Genomic DNA, 13,904 nt, shown 5'->3' on the forward strand with positions numbered 1-13,904 from the left:
ATTTATTCACTAACTTTAGTTACTAGTTACTTTGCAGATCCAGATTACTAATATAAAACATAATCAACAAATAAATGATGATCTATTATTATAGGTTAAGATAGGACTTTATTGATCCTTTTGGGGAAATTCACAAGCCAGCCAGCCAGTAGTATATAAAGTATTTAAAATTAGCCCCACCCTTATCTGCCGCAACATTAAAGTGATGCTTACACTCGTGATGTTTCACTTTGTTACAAACATCTGTCTAAAGTTGACTATCCAGTCACAAAATGAACAAGGCTTTTGACGACTAATGTAGTGTTTTATTTTTAAACTGCCTTCGGTGTAGGCCTTAGGCTTTTCTTTAGTTCTAGATTATATGCACAACATTTACAATAGTGAAAATAGTGATAAATATATAGCTTCAAGCTACAGCCACAGGTGGTGCCAAATCAAAAAACTAACAAAATGCAACTCAACTAACTAAACAGAGCATACTTCTATAAAAAAATTAACATGAGGTGAAAAAGAAAACCTAAATAGGCTTACTATAACTGAGTCCCAAACTAAACATGGGGGGGCACCTGGTCCTTCTCCTTAGCTTTAAAATGATGCACAGTTGAAACTCACTAGATTTACAAGAACCACCAACAAGTATTTTCTAAGTGTTAAGTGAAGGCAAAAATATTAGTTCAAAATGTATATATTTGTTAAAAATGATCTTTATTTGCATTTTGATCGACTTCTGTTGTCAACTGATTAAAACACGTGCATGTACAATGTCATTTTGTATGCTGAAAAATGTATTTATTATGTTTTTCAATAACCCTAGGAATCATTTCTTAGAGTGTATAATAATACACAAGTCAATGCTGTACCAGTATTTCTCCAGATGACGCAGAGCATGCCGCACCAATGCATGGCTTTGAAGGCAGAAATGGAGCTTGTTTAAAGGTTTCCATACTGTCTGAATAAAGTAGCTATTTAATTTCAGAATTGCAAAAAAAATATCTATTTTTTAAATGTTTTATTTATTTATTCATTATAAGTTTTTATAATGTGCTACTGTATCTTTACTTGGCCATTATAAGTTTATTATTCATATTTAAATGAAATAATATTCAATTGAATCATAGTAATATAGCCTAACCCCACAAACACCCCTGAGTGCTTCTTCTATCACTACAAGCCACTAAACTTACAGATGCTCATTTATCTTTGAATATGGACAGAGAACCTCGATGTCATGTTTCAGGTTTTTCAAAAGACTAATAAAAGATAGCACCTGTGAGAAACAGACTCTCTTTAAAAACTGGGCTTTGAGTTCAGCTTTGTGCCACTAACATTTGGCTTGGAAAAAGCAGCAGAGTGGGACCTCTGCCCCTCGCAGCAGCAGTCACACACTCACCACGCCTCCTTCAGTCATGCTGCGCGGTCAGCTGCTGTTACTAAATTGTAGATTTACAGTTTGTATGAATTGGACTTTCTCGTTTTAAGTAGGCGAATGTGAGGATGCGAGATAATGTCTGCTGAAGCGTTAGCTAGCTAGAGGTTTCTGTAGATCGTTTGTTTTGAACACCATCAGCGGGCGACCTCTGCTCGTGTTACTCAACTGCTTGTGTAACACATGCATGTTGGCTGGTAACGTGTTTGCCACACCAAAGTCAAGTAACAAGGTATAGTGCTTTCTTAGCTATATATCACTATAGCTAGTTAGTTAGTTGCCTATTTAGTTATTAGCAAGTTCACCGTTGATGTTTTCCAAAGTGAGAATATGTTTGGTGTCGGGTTTGACCAGATTGCCCAGTTGTGTAAATTCAAGGATGGCAATAAAAGTGACACCTGCCCTCTGCAGACACCAGCATCGGACCTTCAGCTCTGAGTCTGCAGATGTCAAGGTAAGCCTCTTTACAGTCTACACATAAACGCTTTCTGACTGTTTAAATGGCTAATTGACTTAATAACATAACTGCAGCAGCGTTGGTAGATAACTTAGTTAACGTTACTGTAGGCAAAGTCGGTTGGATATTTTCTCTCTAAGGTGTGCGTTGGCGTAATTCAGATGGTATGGTTTTAGGCATGATGAGAGGGGCATGATAGTAGTTTTTTATCTGCTGCACTTAACAATTAACGCATTCCATCAGTTAGCCAAACTAACGTTACAGTTGGACGTTGAACGGTTAACGCGCCCTGCCAAGTCGGTGTTTTGTAGTTTGTACGTTCGGCCATAGATGTTTGCTAGAGACAGAACACCACTCTGTCGTTATATTCACACCACAAACAGGGTGGTAACGTTACGTCTGCCTGTAGGAAAACACTAACGGATTGCGTGCAGTCACGTTCAGTGTTGACGTTTATGACGAGTCGATTTGTCAACGTTTTATGTGCTCGCGCATTTTCAGAGTTAGCAGCTAAGCTAGGTAGCAGTTGAGCACCAGGCTTGTCTTACAGGGGGTCCCATTACCACTTTTCCAGACAACCACTGCTCTATCTAAGGACAATAAATAATACTGTGTAAACTGTACACCACAGCTCAACAAAATGTTAAAATGGAATGAGAGCTGAAATTAGATATATTATAAACATACTGTAAGAGATATATTGTTTACACAAACCAAATTAAAACTTTTAGAAATTACAAGACTCAAGAAAAAGAAATGAATGAAAGATTTGAGTAAATGAAAATTACAACCCTCTGTTTCCCCAAGGGATTACCTGTGCAAAAGAATGACATTTTATCAATGCTCACTTAATATTTTACTTGGAAGACTGCAAATAAGAAGTGCTATTGGTGGTAATTATGAAAGCCCATTTCTCCAGGAAAATTAAAACGTTCTGCATGATAAAAAAAAGTCAAAGTTATAAAATCAAAATGAGACTTGAGTCAAAATTATCGCTACCAATGCCAAGTCAAAATTATGACTTACTATCTCATAATTTTGACTTAAGTCTCATTTTAATCTCATAATGTTTGACTTAGTGCATCATAACTATGACTCAATAAATCACAGTTTGGATTTAGTATCTCATAATTCTTTGACTAAACTAGACTATTTTTTTCATGCTCAATTAGGATCCTAATAATTACCAAACATAATTATCATTATGCATTAAAAATCTGCATAATATTTAGCTGGAAATCTCTTTCCTCCCCTATGAGTCATTTTGCTCTTGCGGCACTTGAATGAGTAAAATATCGCGGGTTGAAACAGAAAATTGAAGACAGCAGTGCTGTTATCATCTGTTCCCTGCTCTGTTTCAGGTCCTGTATGATGGGCTTTGTCCCATATGTGTGACGGAGATCCGGTTCCTCCAGTTTCTGCAGAGAAACAATCCTGGGAAAGTAGATTTTATCGATATTTCCAAGCCAGGATATGATGGAGCGAAATACAAGGACATCAGTTACGAGATGGCCATGGAGGAAATGCATGTGATTGATGAGAAAGATGAGGTAAACTTACATTCCACTGACTTTACTAGGACTGTAATATTCTGTATGTCAAATTTCCATTTTGGAAGATTTTTGCAGATTGTAAAAGATGCAAGTATTATATTAGTGTTATATAATATGCAAGTCGGTTACTTCCTGTGTATTGGCAGGTTCACCGTGGGGTCCCAGCATTTGCAGTCATGTACAGTGCAGTGGGCCTTGGCTGGTTGGGTCGCTTCATGATATGGCCACCTGTGAGACCATTTATGGACGAGTCTTATGCCATCTTTGCCAGGAACCGCTTAAAGTGGACCGGACGTGGGGAGGAGTGCACCACAGGACGCTGTGAAAAGAAAACACACTGACTCTTGACCACAGAAAAAATATAGAATGTTTAACAAGTTATTTGATTGTGAAGATGACCTGGATAAATACCACATGGTTTGTCCTGTTTAACCATTGGTTTATTATGAACCTCTCTGGAAAAGTTTCAAGACTGTTCTTAGCTGAAGGGAAATATTGTCTGCTTGATTAAACGTGTATGTTGTGAAGTCATCATTTGATGCACAATTTTACTTACTTACTTACTAAGACTGTATGATTAAACATACTCCAGTTAGTTCAGTTAAAGTGATGAAAACATCTACTAAAAGTTATCAAAAAATGATGACAGTAATAGAGATGTTGATATTGCAAGATAAAATCAAAAACAAGGTCCTCCAATCTACTGGAAATGCCCTGAATATTAAAAATTGATGCATAATGTTAAGCGTCACATTAGCATCCAACTAGGGTACATAGGTTATTTTAAGAAACTGCTCACTCTGGCTAACAACAGTTTCTCAGGAATTTTGTGTTCAATAATTCATGCTTGTATTCTCATCATGTAGAACTCTGAGCTTTGTAACTCAGTCTGATTCTGTTTCTTCTAACAACACACACTGGTAAGATGACAGATGAGTAGACAAAAGAAACTTGGATACCAAAAATAACATTAAGTCTAACCATAAGAGCCTTACTGCAAAACGACAAAGAGAGTGATGGTGTACTGTATATAAGACTGTCATACTATGATCAATATATAATACAGAGAATATCGCTGAAGCAAAATGCAGTCAAGTTCCTGTCGAAAACACGTCTCAGATTGAGGTTCATTCAAAAGCAGATAGAGACCCAAACTGTCGCTGCCACTAGATGTCATTGTAAGTCTCTAAAATAATATCAGCTGTGAGAGTGAAATGGTTCCTTAGGAATTGTGTTGTATGGCAGTCATGATTATTGACCAGATCATGATTGACCTCATTCATTCTTTACAGTTTCTTCTTTAGAAGGCTAACCGATAAATAATAATAACTTTATTTTATTAGATATAAACAGAAATGATGAGTTCAGTAGATTCTTTCTGATAGAACTGGGTGAAATCAATATTTAGTGTGTCTGACAATAAAACTCAGTGATATTTTTCATTTGAATTACTCTTTGTAATTTCTGTGTGCGGGGCGGACAGAAACAGACACACAAAAAGTTTTTAATCTTACAGGAGTATCAATAAAATACTTATTGGGAATCTATATACAAGTACAAGGGAAGACAGCAAAGGTTAGGGAATAAAGTGGTAACAACTGTGTTTAAGAGTGATGTTAAAATAAATTACACTTAAGTATTTTTTATTTCAAGGTACCTATTTAATAATTACAGGGTATGGTTATGTTTTTACTGGGGTAACAGTGTTGGTATATAAGTGAAATTATTTCTATTATAATTTATTTATATAGTTATTTTAAATAATTACATAGCTATAACTAAAATGAGATAGTTTTATAGGTTATGTAAAATGAAATAAACTGTTTTATTGTTCACCTGCTTTTCATTGTAATGGCAGTATAGTTACAGAGTATGTGGATTGTAAAATGAAGTAGTCCCTTGCCATATTTACAATATTATTACACAGTAGTTACAGGGCATATTAAAGTTTATTATCAAGGTTCTTGTTTTTTTTTTTAAACTAAGTTTAAGTGCTTTTTCATGACATAGCTGGACATACTGTATATGCTAGGTCTGCTGGTACCCTGTTTGTACCTTGTAATTACTCAGTATATACTGGGTAATTTAAAAAGTACTTACGGTGTAATTTAGTTCTAGGTCCCCCCCAAAGGCAAATTTGTTCTTGTTCTTCTTCTCGTACTTCTTCACTTGTATGTATATGTACAGTATTTCCGTGGTACCCCATATGTACAAAATATTTACACTGTAAATTGTGGGCTGTAATCTAAAGCATAACCACATTTTATTATATCTGCTAACTATTACAGACTTGTAAGTGTGTTGTATCACATGTTGTGGCCTGAGCACAGTTTCTAAGAATTACAGAGCTGGTGACCAGTTTCACAGCCCGGTCTGTTTTTGTAGGGAGGTGTGTGTTGTGTTGTGCAGCGACGTAAGAAGCAGCTAACATCAGCTAACTGAGACCCTTAAGATATCTCCCCCTCCCTAATTTTAGATGTCCAGTCACGCAGTCAACACATGGGACAACACATGACTTTTAGCCTGTGTGGTCTTACAAAGCAGTGGTCATGCTTGCCCACCCCCCAGCCCAGCGCAACCAATGAGATTAAAGTACTGTGAGAGAAGGGTTGAATTAAGTATCAAAACACAGTAGAAATAGTGCTTCTGACAGTTTGTCAAAAGTGGTGTAGTGAATTTCAAAGAACAGAAAATTGGTTGAAGAGGAATTGTGAAGACAGAAAAACTAGGTGTTTCAGGTAAATCTTCAGTGAATACTTTCATCAGACATTTTCTGTCAAGGTTAGAGTAGCTATAAGGTACTTTGGTTCATGACCTTTCCCCCACAAAAACAACCATAGTAGATGTTTGACTATTGCATTGCTGTTTGTCTTTCTCTTTGTGAAGGCACCACAGTAAGTGTTAATGAATGCATTATATTTTACATAGTAATAAAGTACACTCTTATTTGCTAAGGATATGAGAGCAACTACAGGCAAAGCTTTCTTGTGCTCTCAAATTTCGATGTCACATTGCAGCTATAGATCTATTGGCAGAATGTAAAGCGTTATTTTCAGGCCATGTAGAGTGACATATTTGCTTTGAGGTTTCATGGTGCATTTATGAGGGGACACAGTACTAGAAAAACAGGAGAAGTGCCAGGCTGTTGTGGAACATAACACTCTCCGTTAATAGTTACCTGTTTATATAAGTGACAATGTGCCTCTGCTCTGAACAGACATGCAGCTGAGATATCGATATACCAGATGTACCTGATGCATGGACACTTTTGTTCCTATCTGAAGTTTGTCCTTAGTGTTTTGCAAGGTAATTCATTGTTGAAATTGTATGTTTTGTATAAATGATTGGATTTAAGTTATTATAAATTGCATGTAGTTTTGTTCGTTTAAAAAAAAAAAAGACATTTATAATAGACATTTTTAGCCATGCTAGCAGCTTGGCTGTTGGGATGGCAATGTTGGTCGGTCTGTCTGTCAGTCAGTTGGTCGAGCCACAACTTTGGTCCAGACTGAAATAAGTCAACAGCTATTGGATGGATTGCCATGAAATTTTGTACAGACATTCATGGGCCCCAGAGAATAAATCCTGCTGACTTTGGTGATCCCTGACTCTTCCTCTAGGGCCACCAGCAAGTCAACGTTTTCACTTATTCAGTGAAATATCTCTACATCTACTTGATGGATTGGCACAAAATTTTGTACAGACTTTTTGTTTTAAATTTTCAAATTGTCCAATAGATTAGTTTTGACCAAACACCAATAACATTCCCATCAGCCTCAACGGTATTTTGTTTAGTGATAATCAGAAAATATTAAGCATGCTAACACACTAAGCTACAATGGTGAACATGGTAAACATTATTCTTGTTGAACATACATTTTATCTTTCTCCATTTTAGTTGTTTTTCAAAGAATTATGAAATTGAATAATAATCTTAAAGGGGAGACAAAAACTTACCACCTGTTTTTAATTTTCTTCTTTAAAAAAACTAACTTAAATGAGATTTCTTTATTCAATTTGCATTTTCTTTTGTTCATTTCGTTAAACATAAACTTATTTAACTTCAATATTCTTCATGGTTTATTTTGGTTGACTTCTAATTTAATTTTATTTTATTTTTTCAGTGTCACTGTGAGCATGTTAGTATGTTAGCATTAAGCTCAAAGCACCACTGTGCCAAAATACAGCCAGAGAACTGCTAGCATGGCTGTAGAGTCTTGTTCTAATCTGTTTGTTTTGTGTATTTTCCTAGATTCCTGTTGAAAATGCTGCTACGGCCTAAATCAATACAAGCTCAAGAGTGATTTTTGGACTTGACTGCTGCTCACAACATCACGTCAAATATGGGTCGCTACCTCAGCACCAACTCGTGTTCAAGTTCTGTGAACAAGACTTTGAGGTCATACTGCAAAATTAGGTACCTAATGAGCCTTCTCAGAAAGTACCCTCGTCTAGCTAAAGCACCACTCCGCCTGGACCTCCACCGATATTCACTGCTGTCACCTCCTCATCCTTCTCGATTTACCAGAAAAGCTACTTTTAATATTTTAAGCCACAGTGATACAGGCTCTAGCTCTTACCACTGCTTCAGAGATTTTACCAAAGAAGTGAAACACCTCCAGGTTGTCCGTTTTTACTCATCCTCCAATAGGAATACATTCAAAGCTGAAGCTCCGATTGGGATCTTTGAGGAGGCTCAGAACAGTTTTAATTTGAGTTCACTGGGAGGACGCCTTGGTCATTCATTTAATCGACTGTCCAGACACATTAACATTTATTTCAAGAGAAAGGACATTGTACCTCTAACTGAAAATGCCGGACTTGTTGTCACAACTCCAGAATATCTTGGAAGGTCACAGAGGCGTAGTCAAAGTCAACGGGCTAGAGAGCGAAATATATCAGAGGGCAAAGATACAACGCAGACCTTGAAATGCAAAGACAAACAGCAGAGTTCAGGAACAAGTCCTTTAACACAAGGAAATTCTGGACTGCAACTATTTCACATCAGTTCTTTGGCAACAACATTTGGTGAGAGTTACAATTACGTTGCCAATCACATTAATTCAGTCTTCTCTAGCGGTTTCATGAAAGTTCAAATGCAGGAGAATTTGGAAACCATGTCTTCCACCAAAGGGACAAACAGGAGGCAGAAGAGGAGAAAAATGCAAAACACTTGCATTATAAACTCGCAAGAAGCTGAAATAGCTCGAGTAAAATCGGGTGCTGATACGGTAACAGTGGAACCTGACAATATCTCTAGCAGCTGGGATGAGGGCTACCTTCACTTTGCAAGACACATCAATAAATACTTTGGTGCCAAAGATACAAATGAAGTTGACCAAGATCAGAATAGGAGAGAACAACTTCCTGTGGAAAAGAATAGCACTTACAAAAAACACTTTTCAACACAGTCTACCTCACTAACTCAAGGTGCCAAGTCACAGCTGAAGCAAGAAGAACTTATTACCTCTCAAACAGGAGGCCTTTTCCACAGCAGCCATAATACCACTAACTTTGGGGAGAACTATTTCCAAATGTCTGCTCACATCAATCAGTATTTCAAGGGTCAAAGTGGATTTAATGAAGACATTGATAGAAATACCCTAATGGAGATGGACCCTGGATCTTCTACCTCTAAGAGACTGAAGACTGTATCCCTTATGGACTGCCTTCGCCACCCCACAAGTGCCATCCCTGACTTGCTGGGTGCTTATCTAAAACTGGGCCCCTTGACCCAGACTGGTAAGACCAAACCTGCCATGACTTCACCAGAGGCAATATTGAATAAAAAGGTGAGTCGAGGTTACGTGTTCAGGGATGTCACATTGATCAAGAGTATGAGAAACTGAAAATATAAAACAAAACGGGTCTAGAAATCTACAGTGTGTCCCTTTTTATAGCATGAGCTGACTTGTCTTATCTCATCAATTTGCCTAATCTCATTCTCCAAGTTGGTACAGCATTGCTATTCAAAATGTATTAAGATTTTAATTTTAACTATTGCTCAAGGTCACCTACACGTTGTAAAAACATTGCTGGTACTGTTACAGAAGCTAAAACAAATCACCTTAAATCAAACTGTTATTCAAATGTTTGTAATTACTTTCTGGTTGTATGTTCTCAGCTTGTCTTGAGTCCGAGGAAGGCAGAGGAAATGACACGAGGGTTGATCAGCAGTCTGGCACAGGCTTCATCTCCTGAAGCTCTGACTGCATGCGTGGAGGCACTCAATGAACATCTTATCCGTTACCCATCATGCAAGGCTTTAATGTGGCAGGTCTGTTTTGAAGTGAAACAAATCACATTTGCAAAAGTTTAACAAACTGATATGACCTCAGTGAATTCTTAAAGACATTTCCGTTTACAGGAGAAAACTGCAGTCATATTGTTGAGACAGCGACGAACCTACAGAGATAACCAGGTGCTTCAGAGCACCTTAAGAGAAACCTTGGCTCTAATTGGCTACATGGATCCAGTGAAAGGTCGTGGCATCAGAGTGCTTTCAATTGATGGTGGTGGCACAAGGTAACTATAGAAAAATGTATGTAGTGCATGCTGTACACAGAACTAGAAATGCAACTTATTTTCTGGGTTAATCAATTAGTTGTTTTGTCCATAAAACAAAAACCCAAAGATATATAGTTTACTATCATATAAGACAAAGAAAAGTAGCAAACCCTCACATCTGAAAAACTGGAAAGAGGGAATGTTTGACATTTTTGCTTGAAAAATGACTCAAAGGATTAATCGATTATCAGAACAGTTGCTGATTAATTTTCTCATTGTATTGATTTAACGATTTATCAACTAATTGTTTCAGCTCAACCCAGAACCCTGTTTAACATGGTCTCTGTCCTGTGTTCTGTATTCATTTACATATGTTAATAGTGTAAATGATATGTTTATTCTTCTTCATTTAATCAATATTTCGCCTTTGCCTTTTCCAGAGGTGTTGTGCCTTTGCAGGTGTTAAAGCTACTGGAAGCTGAGACAGGCAAGAAGATCTACCAGCTGTTTGACTACATCTGCGGAGTGAGCACAGGTAACAAACAACAGAACTGAGAGTTATTAAAAAATAACAACATAAGGTATTCTCAACAACATCTCGATGCTTCTATAATCTATAATTTTGTGTCTCACTTGTGTGTCTCTGCATGTGTTTATTAAAGGTGCCGTTCTAGCCTTCATGCTGGGTCTGGTCCATTTTTCTCTAGAGGAGTGTGCTGACATGTATCGTCGTTTTGGCTCTGAAGTGTTTCGGCAGAACCCGCTGGTTGGCACCATGAAGATGGGCTGGAGTCACTCTTACTATAACACTGAGACCTGGGAGACAATACTACGGTATGCACAGAATAGATTCTAACAACGCTATAACAGTGCTCTGGTGAACTGTAGTGAATTCTCAACATGTTAATAAGACAGAAATACAATCTGATCTGACTGAATTTTCTGATCTTATCCTGTTTAGAGAAAAGCTGGGAAATAGAGTACTTGTTAAAACGGCCAGAGATGGGTTGAGTCCCAAGGTAAGAATACTGCAATCACCATGGTAACTGATTTTATGAATTTTTACAAAATCACCATGAGGCTCATAGCATTGATAAAATACTCTGATGAGGCTACAGCTGCTAAAGTAGAGCCCCTTACTGTGATCAGAATGCAATTAGCACCATTTTTTTGTGGGTATTGTTGGTATCTGCTCAGGTTTCAGCAGTCAGCGCAGTGGTAAACTGGGGTACCAGTCCAAAGGCCTTCGTCTTCCGCAACTACAACCACAAACCAGGCTCTCTCAGCCGCTACGCAGGAGGCTCAGGCTGCCAGATGTGGCAGGCAGTGCGAGCATCATCAGCTGCCCCAGGATACTTCCAGGAGTTTACCTTACAAAGTGACATCCACCAGGTTGGAAACTTTTCTGCATTTAAGGTTTTCTGTGGAATCATAATTATGTTACTAAAGACAGTGGAACAGAAAAGCAAGATCCTCCCCAGCATTAATAGATTTTTCTTTAGATCTTCGCCATGGCTAAGAGAAAAATTGTAAAACCCTCTCCCCCAATAACTCAAAATACGGTAGAGAATTAGTACAATTACTTTGCCTTTAATTGTTTAAAGTGCATAAAGAATTTAAGATGGTGTAACACAATTACATGTTAATGTAATAATTTTTACACAGCTACCAATTACTAAAATTATCAAAGGATTGTTGTCCTCTGCATATGGCCTTTTTTCAAGTTAACTGCAATAGAAAAATTCGAATCAGTCTCTGTGTTTTGGCTCACACACATGGCTTAGAGTGGGTTGGAATTGAACAAAATACTTGTCCTGTACATTTTTAGATTTATTTCTGTTTCTTTGAAGGATGGGGGAATTATCATGAACAATCCCTGTGCCTTGGCTGTCCATGAGAGCCGTCTATTGTGGCCCAACCAGCCCTTCCAGTGTGTGCTGTCCCTTGGCACCGGTCGCTATGATAACGCTAAGAGGGGACCTGCCACCTCCACCAGCCTCAGGGCCAAAATCAGCAACCTGATCAGCAGTGCAACTGACACTGAAGGGGTCCACACCCTTTTGGATGATCTGCTGGCTCCAGACGTGTACTTCCGTTTCAACCCCATGTTGAGTGCTGTGGTGTCCCTGGACGAGAGCCGGCCTTGGGCCCTGGACCAGCTGCAGAGAGACACCCAGAACTATCTGGAGAGAAACCGGCCCAAACTGGCCAGGCTCTGTTTGGTGCTTGGGGCAGAGCGCTCAGCTGTTAGCAGAACTAAGGACTGGATGAGTGAGAGGGCCTGGGAGATGAAGCAGAGATGGGTGTGAGTAGGTACAATATAAGGCATATCTACACATAGATGTATACCCAGTGCAGATGCACAGATATACAGGCTGTGGACAAAATAACAGAAACACCTTAAAGTGCAACAACCTTGATGTAAAAAACGCTTTGGTAAAATGTGTAATTTGTTTGTTGTTGAGACCTTAAAGGTATCACTTCAACTTAGTGGTCATTTTTAGCCATGCTAGCGGCGTGGAGCTATGGATGGCAATGTCAGCTTGTCAGTTGGTCCACCACTTTGGTCCAGAATGATTTATCCATGAAATTTTGTACAAACATTCATGGTCCCCAGAGGATGAAGCTCATTGAATGTGATGATCCACTGACTTTTCCTGTAGCACCACCATGAGGTTGACATTTGTGATTTTGAGTGAAATGTCACATCAACTATGGATGGAGTACCCTGAAACTTGGTGTAGACATTCATACCCCTCTCAGGATGAATTGTAATAACTTTGGTGATCCCTTAACTTTTAATCCAATGCCACCATCACGTCACAATTTTAATTTGTCCAATACTTTGGTTTATGACCAAATACCTCACATTCCCATCAGCCTTTGTTTTATTTCGTGTTTTATGCTAATTAGCAAATGTTATTATTTACACTAAACTAAGATGGTGAACATGGTAAACATTATACCTGCTAAACATAAGCATGTTGGCATTGTTAGTGTGAGCAGGTTAGCATACTCTTCTTTGCAATTAGCTCAAAGCATTGCTGTGTCTAAGTACAGTCTTACAGAGCCACTAGTGCGACTATAGACTTTTACGGCATGTCTACACAGGAGGCATTTAATACACGCACGTATTTTTACACCTCAAGTCCATTTTCTTCTGTTTTACACCCGTAACTACAATAATTGTGTGTTGGGCTCTCAGTGCTGCTTTCGTTCAGGCTGTAATTGCAATAGCAAAGAGAACCACAGTTTTCTGTCTTTGGCATCGTGAAACTTGCCCCCTTGCCAAAATATGTGATTTGTAGTGTTTGCTGCTAAACTCACAATTACAAAGCCAGCTACGTAGGTGAGTTGTATTAAGTTATGTACTGATCAGCAGAATTCATCAGCTTTAGAGGAGGTTGAACAATCACCATTTTTAGAAGTGATTTTTCAAGTCAATATAAGACTACATCCAGGGAAAAAAGAATTCAAATAGTTTCTGCTGAGCTTCATCAAATTCGTCAAGGCTACTGCATCACAAGGTGTTTCTGCTGTTTTGTCCACTTCCTGTTATACATGTACTGTATGCCAGATCAATCTGATGTTGTCAACATGCCTCACTTACATATAGCATTTGATTTTGACATTCATGAAATAAGCACTTTATTAAAAAAAGCTTTGTGTAATGTGCACGTGACATAATTCACAATCCAATTATTATCCAATTATTACTGTCTTTCAAAATGTTGCACTTCTCAGCGTTGTTGACTGTAATATAAGCTCTAAATCATACTTTCAGGTGGCATTACAGCTAATGTAGTATATTATTGTGCTATGGGCATTTGAGGATTTGTTTTCAATAAATTCATATTTATGAAGACTTTTCCTTGTCATTATAAACATTTTTCCTTTACTGTACACATAAAACTACCACCACTTTTCGTCTACCCAATAAATATATCACCCTGGTCTTGAC

General features: G+C 38.0%; 1 protein-coding gene across 4 annotated transcripts; it reads left to right on the plus strand.

The window, feature by feature from the left end:
- Nucleotides 1-1,305: 1,305 nt before the first annotated feature.
- Nucleotides 1,306-13,808, plus strand: LOC122883261 (calcium-independent phospholipase A2-gamma-like). Of its 4 annotated transcripts, none has more exons than XM_044211669.1 (13): nucleotides 1,306-1,658; nucleotides 1,838-1,880; nucleotides 3,245-3,433; nucleotides 3,583-6,174; nucleotides 6,654-6,742; nucleotides 7,689-9,228; nucleotides 9,561-9,713; nucleotides 9,804-9,961; nucleotides 10,384-10,478; nucleotides 10,606-10,777; nucleotides 10,905-10,962; nucleotides 11,141-11,335; nucleotides 11,794-13,808. In XM_044211669.1, exons 6-13 carry the CDS (start codon nucleotides 7,780-7,782, stop codon nucleotides 12,250-12,252), a joined length of 2,739 nt encoding a protein of 912 aa, XP_044067604.1. In that variant the 5' UTR covers nucleotides 1,306-1,658; nucleotides 1,838-1,880; nucleotides 3,245-3,433; nucleotides 3,583-6,174; nucleotides 6,654-6,742; nucleotides 7,689-7,779; the 3' UTR covers nucleotides 12,253-13,808. The 4 variants fall into 4 exon arrangements, with proteins under 4 accessions (XP_044067604.1, XP_044067602.1, XP_044067601.1 ...); XM_044211667.1 differs by having other exon boundaries at nucleotides 1,307-1,658; nucleotides 1,781-1,880; XM_044211666.1 differs by having other exon boundaries at nucleotides 1,307-1,880.
- Nucleotides 13,809-13,904: the final 96 nt, after the last annotated feature.

Source organism: Siniperca chuatsi, linkage group LG10 (assembly GCF_020085105.1).
Source record: "Siniperca chuatsi isolate FFG_IHB_CAS linkage group LG10, ASM2008510v1, whole genome shotgun sequence".
NCBI lineage: Eukaryota > Metazoa > Chordata > Actinopteri > Centrarchiformes > Sinipercidae > Siniperca > Siniperca chuatsi.

Bases quoted from the DNA above. Each gene is read 5' to 3' on its own strand.
- LOC122883261 (XM_044211669.1), top strand. From the start codon at position 7,780: ATGGGTCGCTACCTCAGCACCAACTCGTGTTCAAGTTCTGTGAACAAG. The intron at 9,229-9,560 runs GTGAGTCGAGGT...GTATGTTCTCAG, and splicing joins AGGCAATATTGAATAAAAAG to CTTGTCTTGAGTCCGAGGAA. The intron at 9,962-10,383 runs GTAACTATAGAA...TGCCTTTTCCAG, and splicing joins ATTGATGGTGGTGGCACAAG to AGGTGTTGTGCCTTTGCAGG.